We start from the raw sequence: 14,336 nt of genomic DNA, 5'->3' as shown, positions 1-14,336 counted from the left end.
ATACCTGTTCTGTTATTCCATAATCGTTTAAGATCTTCAGGGTAATCTCGATGATAGCTAGGTAGCTTTTGTATTTCTTTCAAGGCTGTGTGATCTCAAATTTGCTCCAGTATGTTTTTCTAATTTAGTAAGCATTGAATTATGTGATATTTTGCTATTTCTTTTGGATTGAAAAAAATATTTTTGTATGAATACATTAATGCTCATCTTTATTCATGAAAATTAGAAATCAACTTTAATTTAGCTGGTCATTAAGATCTCAACAGTTAGAACTGGAAAAGTTTCAATATGATTACAATATTTTCATGTATTTTGAAATGTAGAAAATCTATCTGTGATGCTTTTCCTAGCTACCTTGCAATGTCCACCAAACCTTGACAATATTTCCTTACTTTGTATGTCATGAACTTCTGGTGTGGAGACAATCTAGTTCTGCTCTTTGTAAATGAGAGATTCAACTGCTGAGGTAAATTCAGACATAGAAATATTCCTTTTGAAGGTGTTCTGAAAGATGGCTATTCACACAATTTGCATCTTCTATGACTATATTTAGTAATAGACTATTATTGTGTATGATAAGATGTATAGGTTCATAAACAGTAGCATAATAAATAAAAAATAGTAACATAAATAAATAGAACAACAAAGAAAATTTACAGCCCAGGAACAGGCCCTTCAACCCTCCAAGCCTGAGCTGATCCAAATGTACTGTCTAAACGTGTTGGTCAGTTCCTAAGCATCTGTATCCCTCTGCTCCCTACCTACTCATGCATCCGTCCAGACGCATCTTAAATGAATCTACCGTGCCTGCCTCTACCACCTCTGCTGGCAATGCGTTCCAGACGCCCACCACCCTCTGTGTGAAGTACTTGCCGCTTGTATCCCCCTTAAACTTTCCACTTCTCACCTTGAAAGCGTGACCTCTGGTTATGGAATCCTTCACCCTAGGAAAAAGCTTGTCTCTATCCATCCTGTCTATACCCTTCATGATTTTGTAAACCTCAATCAGGTCCCACTTCAATCTCCTTTTTTTCTAGTGAAAATAAACCTAACCTACTCAACCTGTCTTCATAGCTAGCACTTTCCATACCAGGCAACATCCTCATAAATATTCTCTGCACCCTCTCCAAAGTGTCCACATCCTTTTGGTAATGTGGCAACCAGAACTGTACTCAGTATTCCAAATGCGGCCAAACCAATGTCCTGTACAATTTTAACATGATTCGTCAGCTCTTATACTCAACACCCCGTCCAATGAAGGAAAGTATAATATATGCCTTCTCGACCACTCCATCTACCTGTGCAGCAACTTTCAGGGTACGTGCCTAAATACATCACCTCACGTTTGTCTGGATTAAAATTCATTTGCCACTTTTCCACCCAACTCTCCAGTCTATCTATATCCTCCTGTATGCTTTGACCATCCCTTATGCTTTCATTGAAATATTATCGCTTTTCCAGTTCTAACTGTTAAGAGATTTTAATGACCAGCTAAATTAAAGTTGCTTTCTAATTTTCATGAATAAAGATGAGCAGTAATGAATTTATACAAAAATATTTGTTTCAATTCCAAAAGTAATTGCAAAATATCACATAATTCAATACACCATTTTGTCCATTCATCCTTTGTCAGTCATTCCATTATTGAATTATCCACATCTGCATTTGCTTGTGAGCTCTATAAGTACTTGGATATTGTATGTATACTGCCGTTAATGTGCTGATATCCTGATTTTTATATTAATAGAGCACTGCAAAATTCCTATCAATGTTAATTCGAAGAACTCAATACTGGTAAAGTACTGACTGTCTGGATAATATTTCAGAGATATACAAGTGTCCAGAGCACTCTGCCGGTCCTTATTAAATAAATTACGTAACTCCGCCTTGTTAGATTCTGAGGTGCCTTAATGACCAAAGCAATGGTGAGATTCAGGATCCCAACAGTGATATCTGTCATTATTTACAACATTACAGTTTACAACATTATTCTATTGTTGCTAATTTGGTGAGTATTCATTTTAACAGACTAAACCTTAGTCTAAGAGCTCGCCATTTGTTTCATACAGGATAAAGTTATAACGTCCGTCAGAATGAATTAATAAGCGTAGTTGGTGCTGAGTCTGAACAGACTAATTTGCATCAGTGTTATGTCTCAAATCTCTCATTATTGGTCTCCGTATCTTTGCTATCTTGTAGCAATGAAAACAAATCAATGTTATATCTTGGGCAGCTCAGTATTTATCTTTAATAGTGCATTCCAGACCTTACATTATCAAATTTATGTTTTCATGTCAAAATAATTTACACAATATGAGAGACAGGATCCATTATTTCCCACTTTGGCATTTTTTAGGCTAAAATTTTGTGAAATATGTTTTAAAGTATTTTTCTGAAGTAAGTCAGAATTTGTTAATTGGCTTTAGAGATAAATCAGACTACACTGACTTGCTAATGAAGTGGTCTAGTAGATTTATATTTGTGGTGTGAGAAATTTTAGCTGTATAGTACTTCATATCAGAAATTAGAGTCATAGAGTCATACAGCATGGTAACAGACCCTTCGTCCAACTCCTCCATGGGCGGCATGGTGGCACAGTGATTAGCACTGCTGCCTCACAGCACCAGAGACCTGGGTTCAATTCCCACCTTGGATGACTGTGTGTGGAGTTTGCACGTTCTCCCTGTGTCTACGTGGGTTTCCTCCGGGTGCTCTGGTTTCCTCCAACAGCCGCAAAGTATGTGCAGGTTAGGTGAATTGGCCATGCTAAATTACTCGTAGTGTTAGATATAGGAGAATGGGTCTGGGTGGGTTGCTCTTCGGAGGGTCAGTGTGGACTTGTTGGGCCGAAGGGTCTGTTTCCACACTGTAAGTAATCTAATCTAATCTAATGTAATCCATGCTGACCAGGTATCCTAAACTGAGCTAGTCCCATTTGCCTGCATTTGGCTCATTCCATGCACACACAACTCTGTGTGAAACAGTTGCCCCTCAAGTTCTTTTTAAATCTTTCCTCTGTCACCTTAAACCTATGCCCTCTAGTTTTGTACTCCTGTAGTGATTGGAGTGGAGTCAGTCAGGTAGACCTTATAGAATATGAGTTCCCCGATTCAACCAGGTTAACTGCCTCGGAGTCCTGGCCAAAAGAATTAAACAGGAGTGTCAGGGGTTCTCCTTGCTCTAGGAGCTGGCTTTGAGCTAGCTGGGTCAGTGTCTTGTATTATGCATGTCTAAATAAAGGGTCACTTGGTGACAGCATACTGGCCTGTGTTGACTTAGTTCACTAGATGAGAGTGTGATTAATTGGTGTAACCACTCAAAAGTGCTTACCAGCTGAAGCCCAATTAGACTTCAAACAAGCACTACAGCTGGCTTTGTCATTAGAAAATACAGAAAGTGGAGCTTATGAGTTACAGGATATTCTGACGGGAGTGGACACCTTTGCCAGGCCAACTGAGCTTGAGGAACACTGCATAGACTCACTCAGGTCATATCCTGAACAAAGAGACTCTGGGTTAGCCCAGAGCAAAACCCAAAAAACAAAGCTAAATAGTTAAAAGTATCTCAAGGATTCCAGGCTGGCAGGCCATTGTAGTTGCTGCTTGTATGTGGACTCAAGACAGCAAAAGAGTCCCACTAGATCCGAGTTGAGTAAGATAAGTCATAGGATGGTATCTAGGAGAATGTATATCCTGCAAAGTCCACCAACAGCTCATTTGTAACATTTAAATTGCTTGACAACATCCAGAGCAAAACCAATCAAAATAAACTTCTGGATAAATGATCACTCACTTTTTATGGAGGTTGATTCTGGTGTGGCTGTAGAACAAGTGATTGCAAAACCAGTTTTTTCTAAAATTGGATCTGGACTCCAACCCTTAAGTTTGTGTAACACCTTGGCTCGACTGGGGAACCTCAACAATTCAAAGGTATAACTTCAGTCCCAATCTCTTATGAGAAGCAACTGGTTCAGCTACGACTGATTGATTGTAGTAAAACGTTTGGACCCAAGCTTGATGGGACAAAATTGGGAGAGAAAGATTCAATTTGATTTATGAGAAAATGGCTGCCGAACTGACGTCCTAATTAAATACCTGGACGTTTTTTAGGAAGTCTTGGAACCATCAAAGCAGCCAAGGCCGCTTTGCATGTTGACGAGGAAGCAATTTAACAATTCTGCAATGCCTGCCCTGTGCCATTTGCCTTACATGCAAAAATAGACATAGAAATCAGAAGGCTCGAAAGCAAAGGAATCATCAAACTACTACAGTTTATGGAATGGGTGACACCATTCCTACCGATTGTGAAGCCTGATGGATCGATTCATCTTTGTAGGGATTTCAAATCCTTTTCGCAGCTAAATAAATATCCAATTCCTCACATAGAGGACTTGTACGCAAAAGGGGCGGCGGGGGTGGGGCTGTCATTTATGAAGCTGGACATGAGTCATGCTTATCTGCAATTATGATTAGATGTGGATTCCCAGAAGTATGCTATAATTCATACGCATGTGCGAGACTGTTTTTTGGAGTAGCATCAGCCTGTTCCATTCTTCATTGGATAATGGAGCACATTTTACAAGGTCTACCCCAGATCGCCATTCATCTGATTGACATGCTAATAAAGGGAAGACCAATTGCATATTGACTATGCCAGTCCTTTCATGGGCTCTATGTTTTTAGTCATGGTGGGTGCTCATTCAAAATGGTTAGATGTGCATAGAATTCATTTGACAAACATGGGGATGATGTTTGAAAAGCTGCGAGCAACGTTTGCATTTCATGGACTCCTGGAAGTGTTGGTCACAGACAATGAGCCATCGTTTGCCAACAGGGGATTCGAATATTGCTGAACAAAGAAATCTTGGAGTGCAGGTTCATAGCTCCTTGAAAATAGAGTTGCAGGTAGATAGGATAGTGAAGAAGGTGTTTGGTATGCTTTCCTTTATTGGTCAGTGTTGAGTACAGGAGTTGGGAGATCATGTTGCGCTGTACAGGACTTTGCTTAGGATGTTTGGAATATTGCGTCCAATTTTGGTCTCTTTCCTATCGGAAGAATGTTGTGAAACTTGAAAGGGTTCAGAAAAGATTTACAACGAAGTTGCCAGGGTTGGAGGATTTGATTTGAGAGGGAGAGGCTGACTCGACTAGGACTGTTTTCCCTGGAGCATTGGAGGCTGAGAGGTGACCTTTTGAAGCTTTATAAAAGCATGAGAGGCATGGATAGAGTGAATAGACAAGGTATTTTCCCTGGGGTGGGGGAATCCAGAACTAGAGGGTTTAGGGTGAGAGGGGAAAGATATAGATGAGACCTAAGGGGCGACTTTTTCATGCAGAGGGTGGTGCGTGCCTGGAATGGGCTGCCAGACAAAGTGGTGGAGGTTGGTACAATTAAAAAGGCACCTGGATGGGTATATGAATAGGAAAGGCTTGAAGGGTTATGGGCCAAGTGATGGCAGGTGGGATTAGATTGGTTTGGCATATCTGGTCGGCATGGACATGTTGGACCGAAGGATCTGTTTCCGTGCTGTACATCTCTGTGACCCGATGACTCTAAAGTCAAATGGCATTTAGCATGTAAGGGCAGCCCCATATCATCAAACTTCCAATCGTCTTATAGGAAAGAGGCGTTCAAACTTTGAAGGCAGGCTTAAAGAAACAGCCTGCAGCTTCATTCAATGCCAAATTGTCTTGGTTCCTGCTTGATTATAAGGACAACCCCTTGTGCAACCATGGGGACAGTTTCAGCAGAGTTCTATTGTGGAGAAGACTCCACAGCAAATTAAACCTGGTCGTCACACACGTGGAGTGGGGTAGAAGATAAAATGGCATTAGGAATGCCAATGCTAGACACAAACTCCTTTAAAGGAAAGAGGCCGTTTACTTCACGGGATGAAGTTGGTGTTGAAACCATGGTAATGGCCCTACATGGGTAAGAGGCAGGGCCAAAGCGAGGTCAGGTCCCGTCATGTACAAAGTTCGGTCATGAGAGGTGATCCTGAACAGGCACGTGGACCACATGAAAGCTGTAACCTTGCAAATGGGACAGGAGCTAAATTTACCTGGCCCCTCAGAACTTAGGCAAGGCCATCAGAATGCATGGTTTCTCCCTCTGAAACTTCCAAGAACAAGATTGACACAGCAGATGTCGCAGTCTTAATGCCATTATTGCTTAAAGATGAAGATAAATTTTTTTACAGATGTGGCACAGTGGTTAGCACTGCTGCCTCACATTTCAGCTCAGTTTAATTTCAGTCTCAGCAGACTGGAGTTTGCACATTCTACTTGTGTCTGTCTGGGTTTCCTCTGGGTGCTCCAGTTTCTTCCCACAGTCCAAAGATATACAGGTTAGGTCAATTGGCCATGCTAAATTGTCTTTAGTGTCAGGGATGGAGTAGGCGAGGTGCATCAGTCAGGGGCAATGTAGGGTAGAGGAAAGGGTCTGGGTGGAATACTCTTCTTCAGAAAGTTGGTGTGGACGTATTGGGCCAAATGGCCTGTTTCCACACAGTAGGGATTTGTGATGCGCTGGGCCCAAGAGGCGGGCTACAGTCTGGTACAAACCGCAAGTGTCCAAGGCAGAGTTAGAGAGGAACTGGACTTGGTCCCCCAGGACAAGCTATAGGAAACAGAATGGGCCTACATCCCAGAACTTAGAGAGGGAGAGATGTGATGATTGTAATGAGGTCAGGCAGGTGGACGTCCTAGATTGAGTTCTCTCATTAGCCCAGGCTGACTGTCTCAATCAGGGAGTCCTGGCTGTTAGATGTAAACAGAAGTATCAGAGGTTCTGTTCATGTTAGGAGCTGGTTCTGAGCTAGCTGGGTCAAAGTCTTGTATTATGCTTATTGTAAATAAAGGGTAACTTGGTGTTATTTCACTGTCCTTGGCAAAAAACCTTGGCTATTCACCTATCCGTGCCTCTCATGATTTTATGAACCTCTGTAAGGTCACTCCTTAGCATTCAACACTCCAAGGAAAGAAATTTCAGGCCTTTCAGCCCATTGAGCATGTTCTGCCATTAAGTTTGATCAAGGCTGATCATCCACCAAAATCACTTCTCTGTGCAATATCCATATCTCTTGATGTCATTGGTCTCTCCAAAAACCTAATGATTTCTGTCATAAACATGTTCAGTGGTTGAGCTCTGCAGTCCTCTGAACTAAAGATTTCCAAAGCTTTGCCACTGTAAGTTTAAAAAAAATCGATCCTCCTATCAGTCTTAAAAGGTTTAACCCTTAAACTGGGATTATGTTTCCTTGTGTTAGACTCACCAGCCAGTGAAAACATCCACCCCATGCCCTGTGAGAATTTAATTGGATTCAAAGAAGTTCCATCGCATTCTTTCAAGTTCCGGGGAACACAGGTGTAGTATCTCGAATCTTCCCCCTAAAAGACAATCCCACCATCCTGGGGATTAATCTGATGAACCTCTGTTGTACTCCCTGGATGGCATATATTTTACCCACTTAGATAAGGGGAACAGAATCATACAAAATATTCCAGGTGAAGTCTCAACAAAGCCCAATGCAACTACAGTAAAACGTCTTTATATCTGTAATCCGATTCCCTGCAGTGAACGCCAGAATTCCATTTGTCTACCTAGTTGCAAGCTAGACTTGCATGCTTACTTTCAGTACTCATGAACAGGGATACCCAAGTACCTTTGGACACCTGCACTTCTCAACTTCTGTCAATTTTAATTTCAATATTCTGCCTTTTCGTATTTTTCCAACAATGTGAATTAACTTCACAAAGGTTTACACACTTAACCTGCAGTATTCTTGCCCAATGATTCCCTACCATTTTTTGGCCACAGCCCCCTTCGTGCTCTTCTCAGATTCCAGGGCTTCCGTTTCAAACAAGGATACAACACTAACAAATAGACAGAAAATCATTTATTATTGAACATCAAGAAAACTTGAACATTCCAACATACTGGACAAAACTTTAAAAAAAAAGACTGTATGAAATTACACATCTATCAGCGTAATGCAATTCTTAAGCTTAGTGCTTTTCTGCAAGTTTCATGATATCAGACTCCAAATTATACATTGACAGTCGGAGGTCACCTCTTGTTGCGACATCAGTTCTGTTCCTGGATTTTATCAAGGAAATTACCTTGCAGCATCACTCTTAACCAAATATGTTGTGGGAAAGGCAATAAAAAATGTTTGGGCTTTTTCCCACAGTGTTGTAAATTTATTCAGCAAATCACTTTTGATCCAAAATTCTTGTTGAAATTGACTGAACTGAAGCCGTGCAGTTATATCACAATCAACCTCTTGAATTTCTGCCTTAATTTGGGTAGGTTATACTTCAAATGGATTCAAAATGTAATCCAGGATACCGAGGTTTACCATGTCATTGAATCTTTCTTGCATATGCTTGTGTATCTGCTTTAGATATTTCACATAAACGGTAAGTTCTTCCTTCAGTGCCTCTGCGATCACCTTTAGGTTGGAAATTGTAAAAATTCTCAACATCCCATATTGTGCCGATAGACTTTGAGCTTCTGCAAGAAGGGAGCATTGGGCTTCCTTACGATCTACGAGATTACTGTTTTTGCCCTGTAAGGTCTTGTTTAACAAATTAAATTTCTGAAAAATATCTGCCAGATAAAATATATCCATCTGATCATCAATGAGTCTTTCTCCATGCTCCTTATCAGACAAGAAGGAAACTGTGGTGTCCCAGAGTGTAACAAAATGTTGAAGACAGTTTCCCTTAGAAAGCCACCTCATTTTGGTATGCAGCAGCAGCATCTGGAAATCATCTTCATTTTCTTCACACGGCTGCCGGAAAAGATGATCCTGACGGGCATGGGATTTGATGAAGTTTACAGCTGTTATGAAAACTGAAAGTGAAAGATTGAGACGTTCTCCTAAGTTTTCAGCTACTAGGTGCTCCCTGTGAATGATGCAATGAATAGGAAAGACAGAAGGTATAACTCTTTTTAGATGGATGATGAATCCTCTGTATCAGTTAACTGTAGGAGCAACACCATTACTTGTACAAGCATTTATATTCTCCGTTGGAATATTGTTCTCGCTTCAGTAACCTCTGACTTCTTCAAAAATGGACAGTCCCTTAGTATCTGTTTTAATCCACCTGGCAAGCAACATCTCTTCCATCAGTTCGTTTCTGCTCCAGATTCTATAAAAAGCCATGAGAAGAGTGTTGTTATCTTGTAAAGTAATTTTGTCTAATTGTAAAGAGAATTTCTTGGATTGAAATGAACTGACCAATCTCTCTTCCATATCCTGTACCATCTCATCGATTCTTCTGGCAACAGTAGAATTACTTAAAGGAATTGCCTGAATTGCTTCTTTGGCACTTGAAGTAATGACATCAGATATTATTATGGACACTGAAGGCAGGATAAGCGACTCACTAACATTGTGACCATTTCCCATTTTAGTAATCCAATTACTAATTTTATATGATGAAACAAGACCCTTCTCTAATTTCTGTGACATTTAAGTAAGCATTTGTTTCAGCGTTAGCCTTCTTTCAAAATTATCGCGAAGATTTCTTCAAAATTCTAAGTGTTTATCCTTCTTATCAGGATGCAAGGTATCCAAATATAGTTTTTTCAATTTGCTTGACCTCGTGCTTTCATTTAACAATGTAGTTCAAATGTATGGGCAAAGATGGGTTTTACAAAGATGCAATGAAACCATATGATAAGTATTCCACTGAATACTGCCCGCACTTTTTTTTTGCCAAGGAACTCCTGGGTAGACTTATTTCTGATGTAACAAAAATAATCACAAGGCACTTCTTACAAGGAAAATAATGAATAAATGAATTAAGATGAAAAAGGTCTATCAAGACACGCTGATCTTTGGATAATGAAGTATGGCGATAATGCTTGCACGAACCCTTGATTGAATATGTTGACTCAATGCAGTCTGATTCCCGACTGACTCTAAAGTGAAGCTGTGTGGGAGGAGCTTAAGCAATTAATTTACTTGGTGCGCCAAATTCAAACAGTGTATTGGAAAGATATTAAAAGCAGGAGAGATACTATTGACTCCAATGAAGGTTGTTACTTGTGCTTTTTGTCGGCTCAGTTACCGGGGTCCCCAGACACCCTTGGGGCTCCCATTTTCACGGTTTTCAGTCTTTGGCCCCCTGCAAATGTGCTAGAACCCTTCAGAGATTGAGAATGGCTGTACTAGCCTATTCACTTACCATGTCCCAAGTACTTTTGAAGCCTTCGTGTATCCTTCTCCCAATTTGTATTCCCACCCAGTTTGATGTCATTGACGAATTTGGAAATATTACAATTGTTCTCCACAGCTAAATAATTGTATAGACTTTGAACATCTGTGGACCTAACATTGATTCTTGCAGTACCCTAGTAGTAAAAGAATGATCCGTTATTCCTATAATTTGTTTGGTTTATTAAACAATTCTCAATCTACACTAGTGTATTTATCCCAATCCCATGGACTGTCTTTTTTTCAATAACCATGACTATGAGACTTATCAGATTTGCTTTGGGAGGCACAGTGGCTCAGTGGTTAAAATATTTCCATAATATATATGAATGACTTGCATGGAAAGTAAATGTACTATAGATAGTTTACAGATGACACAAAAAGAGGTGAGAAGGCAAGTAGTGAGGATGATACAAAGAATCTGCAGAGGGAGATAGGAAAGATGTAATATAATGTGGGCAAATGTGATATATTGCATTTTGGCTGGAAGAACAGAGGAGCTGAATGTTACTTAAGTGGAGAAAGACTGAGAAAGTTACAGCATGGAGGAATTTGAAATGAATCAAATAAACCTAGCATCCGGGTTCATTGGTTAACAGGGAATGCAAATGGAACATTTGCTTTTATTTCAAAGGGAATGAAGCCTAATTGTAGGGAGGCTTTGTTAAAGCTTTACAAGGCATTAGTCAAACAACAGCTGGAATATTGTAAACCATTTGTGTCTCTTAGCTAAGGAAAATATATATTGGCACTGGAGGCAGTCCAGAGAAGATTCAGTTGGCTGATACCAGAGATGGAGGGGACCCTCTCATGAGGAGAGGTGGAGTAAATTGAGCCTGTGATTAATGGATTATAGAAGAATAAGAGGTGACTTTATTGATGTATACAAGATTCCTAGGTCTCTTGACATGGTGGATGTGAAAAGAGTGATTCCCTTGTAGGAGAGTCCAGGACCAGCAGGCATAATCCCAAAATACGGGGTCACCATTTTAAGTCAGAGGAGTAGAGGAATCTTTTTCTCAGAAGATAGTGAACCTGTGGAATCCTTTATCGGAGAGGGCTGTTGAGACTTGTTCATGAAATACATTATAGGCTGAGGTTTTGAATTTTTTTATATAGAATAGAATATTTTTTATTCTCACGTGTGCCAGTACAGGAGTACAGTGAAACGTTTTTACCATGGCTGCCTTTAATGCTGCCAACTTAGATATAAGTACCTAGGTACAAATCTTACATAGTTTAAAAAAAATTGTTGTTGCAGAGTACAAAAGAATATGGATTAGCATGAAACAGTGAAAAAGTTCAGAATGATAATAAGTGACCATAAGCATTTAAGTTCCAGTCTGTGCCTGCAGGACCCAGAGGACGAGGCCATGCTGTCTTCACATGCTGGCCTCCATCTGCGACTTGGTCCGCCTCCACTCCGGGAAACATCCATTTGCTCTGCTGCCACCACAGGACTCAACCTGTGCTTGCTCCATTCTACTGCTGGACATGCCTGCACACTCCTCTCCTCGACTCCACTCTCCAGGTGGGGCAAGTGGAAAAAAGAAAAACTACGGAGAGGAGAAAAAAAAGTGAAGGATAAAGGAAAGGGACTGGCAAATAGACGACCTCCAATTGGGATGTCCTACTCTGCCTCCATCTTGGATTTGTAAGGGAATCAAGGATTAAGTGGAAAAGGCAGGAAAGTGGAGTTGGAGATTATCAGATCAGCATGATCCATTGAATGACAGAGCAAACCTGATGGGCTGAATGGCCGACTTCTGCTCGTATGTCTTATGGCAAGTCCAGCATTTGTTTCAGAACCTTGATTGCATATGCTCATGATGAGTCACACTCAAATTTTTTGAAAAAATTATTTGTCCTATTTTTCTAATCAAAACACTTCTGGAGCAGCTGAGACTTGAACCTGGGTTTCTTGGTTCAGGGGCAGTACAGTTTGGTTAGCACAGGGATTGAACCGTGATGTTGGCGTGACAAGGACCACACTCCAACCATCTGAACTAACCAACCAATGGGCTTGAATCAGGTCTTAAATGGCTGCAGTCCATCTAGAACAGCTGAGATGATCCATCCAAAATACATCACTGACGTCTTGTTTGACTTTCACAACTTCAATTTTCTTCCTTTTTTTTTCCTTTGAGCTCTTATAGACCCCCACCAGTGTGTAGAGGATGTACCCTGTGTATCCAGTGAGGATCTGTTCTTAGCAAAAGCTTGCATATATGATCTTCCCAGCATGGATCAATGTTCAATGATGTGTGAATACCAGTGCTGAGACCCAGTTGTGCTACCTCACTGCGAGGAATTCAACTTAAACCTGGAATGAACCTATCTATATTCTGTTCTGTTCATAGCACACTGCCTAAGTGAAAGTGGTGATAGATGAATTCCATTATATTATGAATAGAAAGTAAATACGTAATAAAATTGTTATATAGTAACAATAGCATCATGTAACGTCTTCATGATTGTTTTCTTGATGTTATTTTGATTATTAACATTTTAGTAAATTTGTTTACAGTCTGTCTGAACATTTGAAATATCTTATACGCTCTGTATTTAAAGAATACACTTTTAATTTTGATTAATAAGGAACTTGCGTCCAAACTTAAGAATCAATTAGAGGAAGCTCGGAAATTGAATGACCAAGGCCAAAATCACCCAACAACTTCGACGGCATCAAAGAGGACAGACAATATGGTAAGACCACACTGATGGTGAATTTTTAAAAATCCACTATCCTCATTGTATCTATTATGAAGAAACTGGCAAACAACTGTAATATCTTGTTACCATAAATTAATTCTTTTGAAATGTTACGTAAGTAAAAGCAGTGCAATATGAGGCTTATCATCAGAAGTTTCTGTTTCCCTGAAAAAGATCTTAAATGCATCGAATTTTACTGAACTTTTGTTTTGTAGTTTAGCAAAGTATTTTCAAAGGTGCAATAAACCCTAAGTGTAGGATGTTCAAGAAGAACAAGCGACTCATTAAAATAAGAGATTGTTCAAAAGCATATGGTTGGAATAAATTGCGCAGTTATTTAGGGATTTTTTTGCCTGAGTGTGACTGAGACGGAGTGACTATCTAGAATACATGGGAGCAATTTCCTGCAAGTTCCCTTCCAAGCCATTCACCATTCTGATTTGGAAATATATCGCTGTTCCTTCTCTGTTTTTGGATCCAAATGCTGGAATTCCCTCCCTAATGGCATTCTGGGTCATCGGTAGCCGTTCAAGAAGGCAGCTCAGCACCATCTGCACAATGACAATGCGAGATAGGCAATAAATACTGGCCAGACAGTGACACCCACATTACACGAGTGAATAAAATTTTTAAAATTGAGTCAAAGTGGGAATTCGGGGCAGGAGAAGAGAGAGATATTTTGATTAAAGTTACCTTCAAGAAATAAGGTCTGCAGAGTGAGAGGTGAGTAGGAGACAAAATAATGCATGGGTTGAGAGGCCTATCTGTGCTGAGACCAACAAAGACATAACATCATGAGTGCAGAAAAAGCTGATTGGTGAGTAGATTTAGTCAATGTTTAATTTATATTTTAAGTCTCTCAATGATTGTTTTATCCTCTTCTGAGAAATATCTTGTAGTGTTTTTACAGTAACTTTGTACTTATTCCAAGAGTTACAAATAGTTTTTAGAGTTATGAGATGACAGATCACGGTCCAAGTGGAATGGGCTGCACAAGCTTCAGCTACAGGTTTCAAAGAGTGAACATCTGTGATGTAGAGAAAAATGTGGATAGCATGAAGATGGAGGTGGTCACACCACAGAGAAGAGGCATTCAGACATCGAGGGAATAGGTAACTACCAGATGTTGAGGAAGAACAGGCAAGAAAGAAAAGGAGATGGAGTTGCACTTATAATAAGGAACGGGATAAGTAAGTTTTTTTTTAGATTAGATTAGACTTACAGTGTGGAAACAGGCCCTTCGGCCCAACAAGTCCACACCGACCCACCGCAGCGCAACCCACCCATACCCCTACATTCACCCCTTACCTAACACTACGGACAATTTAGCATGGCCAATTCACCTGACCCGCACATCTTTGGACTGTGGGAGGAAACCGGAGCACCCGGAGGAAACCCA

The 14,336-nt window shown here is 40.2% G+C and overlaps 1 protein-coding gene across 2 annotated transcripts in view; it reads left to right on the top strand.

Annotated features, from left to right (window-relative positions):
• Positions 1-14,336, top strand: part of cwf19l2 (CWF19 like cell cycle control factor 2) — a 132,632-nt gene that overhangs the window by 71,903 nt on the left and 46,393 nt on the right. For both annotated transcript variants that reach the window (XM_060826054.1, XM_060826053.1), the window contains exon 10: positions 12,824-12,931. In XM_060826054.1, the coding sequence (XP_060682037.1) occupies positions 12,824-12,931 (108 nt within the window). The remainder of the gene's footprint in view (positions 1-12,823; positions 12,932-14,336) is intronic.

Source organism: Hemiscyllium ocellatum, chromosome 6, assembly GCF_020745735.1.
Source record: "Hemiscyllium ocellatum isolate sHemOce1 chromosome 6, sHemOce1.pat.X.cur, whole genome shotgun sequence".
In the NCBI taxonomy this organism is placed as follows: Eukaryota; Metazoa; Chordata; class Chondrichthyes; order Orectolobiformes; family Hemiscylliidae; genus Hemiscyllium; species Hemiscyllium ocellatum.
Note: the sequence above shows the minus strand (reverse complement) of the source record. Positions and strands in the feature narration are given on the sequence as shown.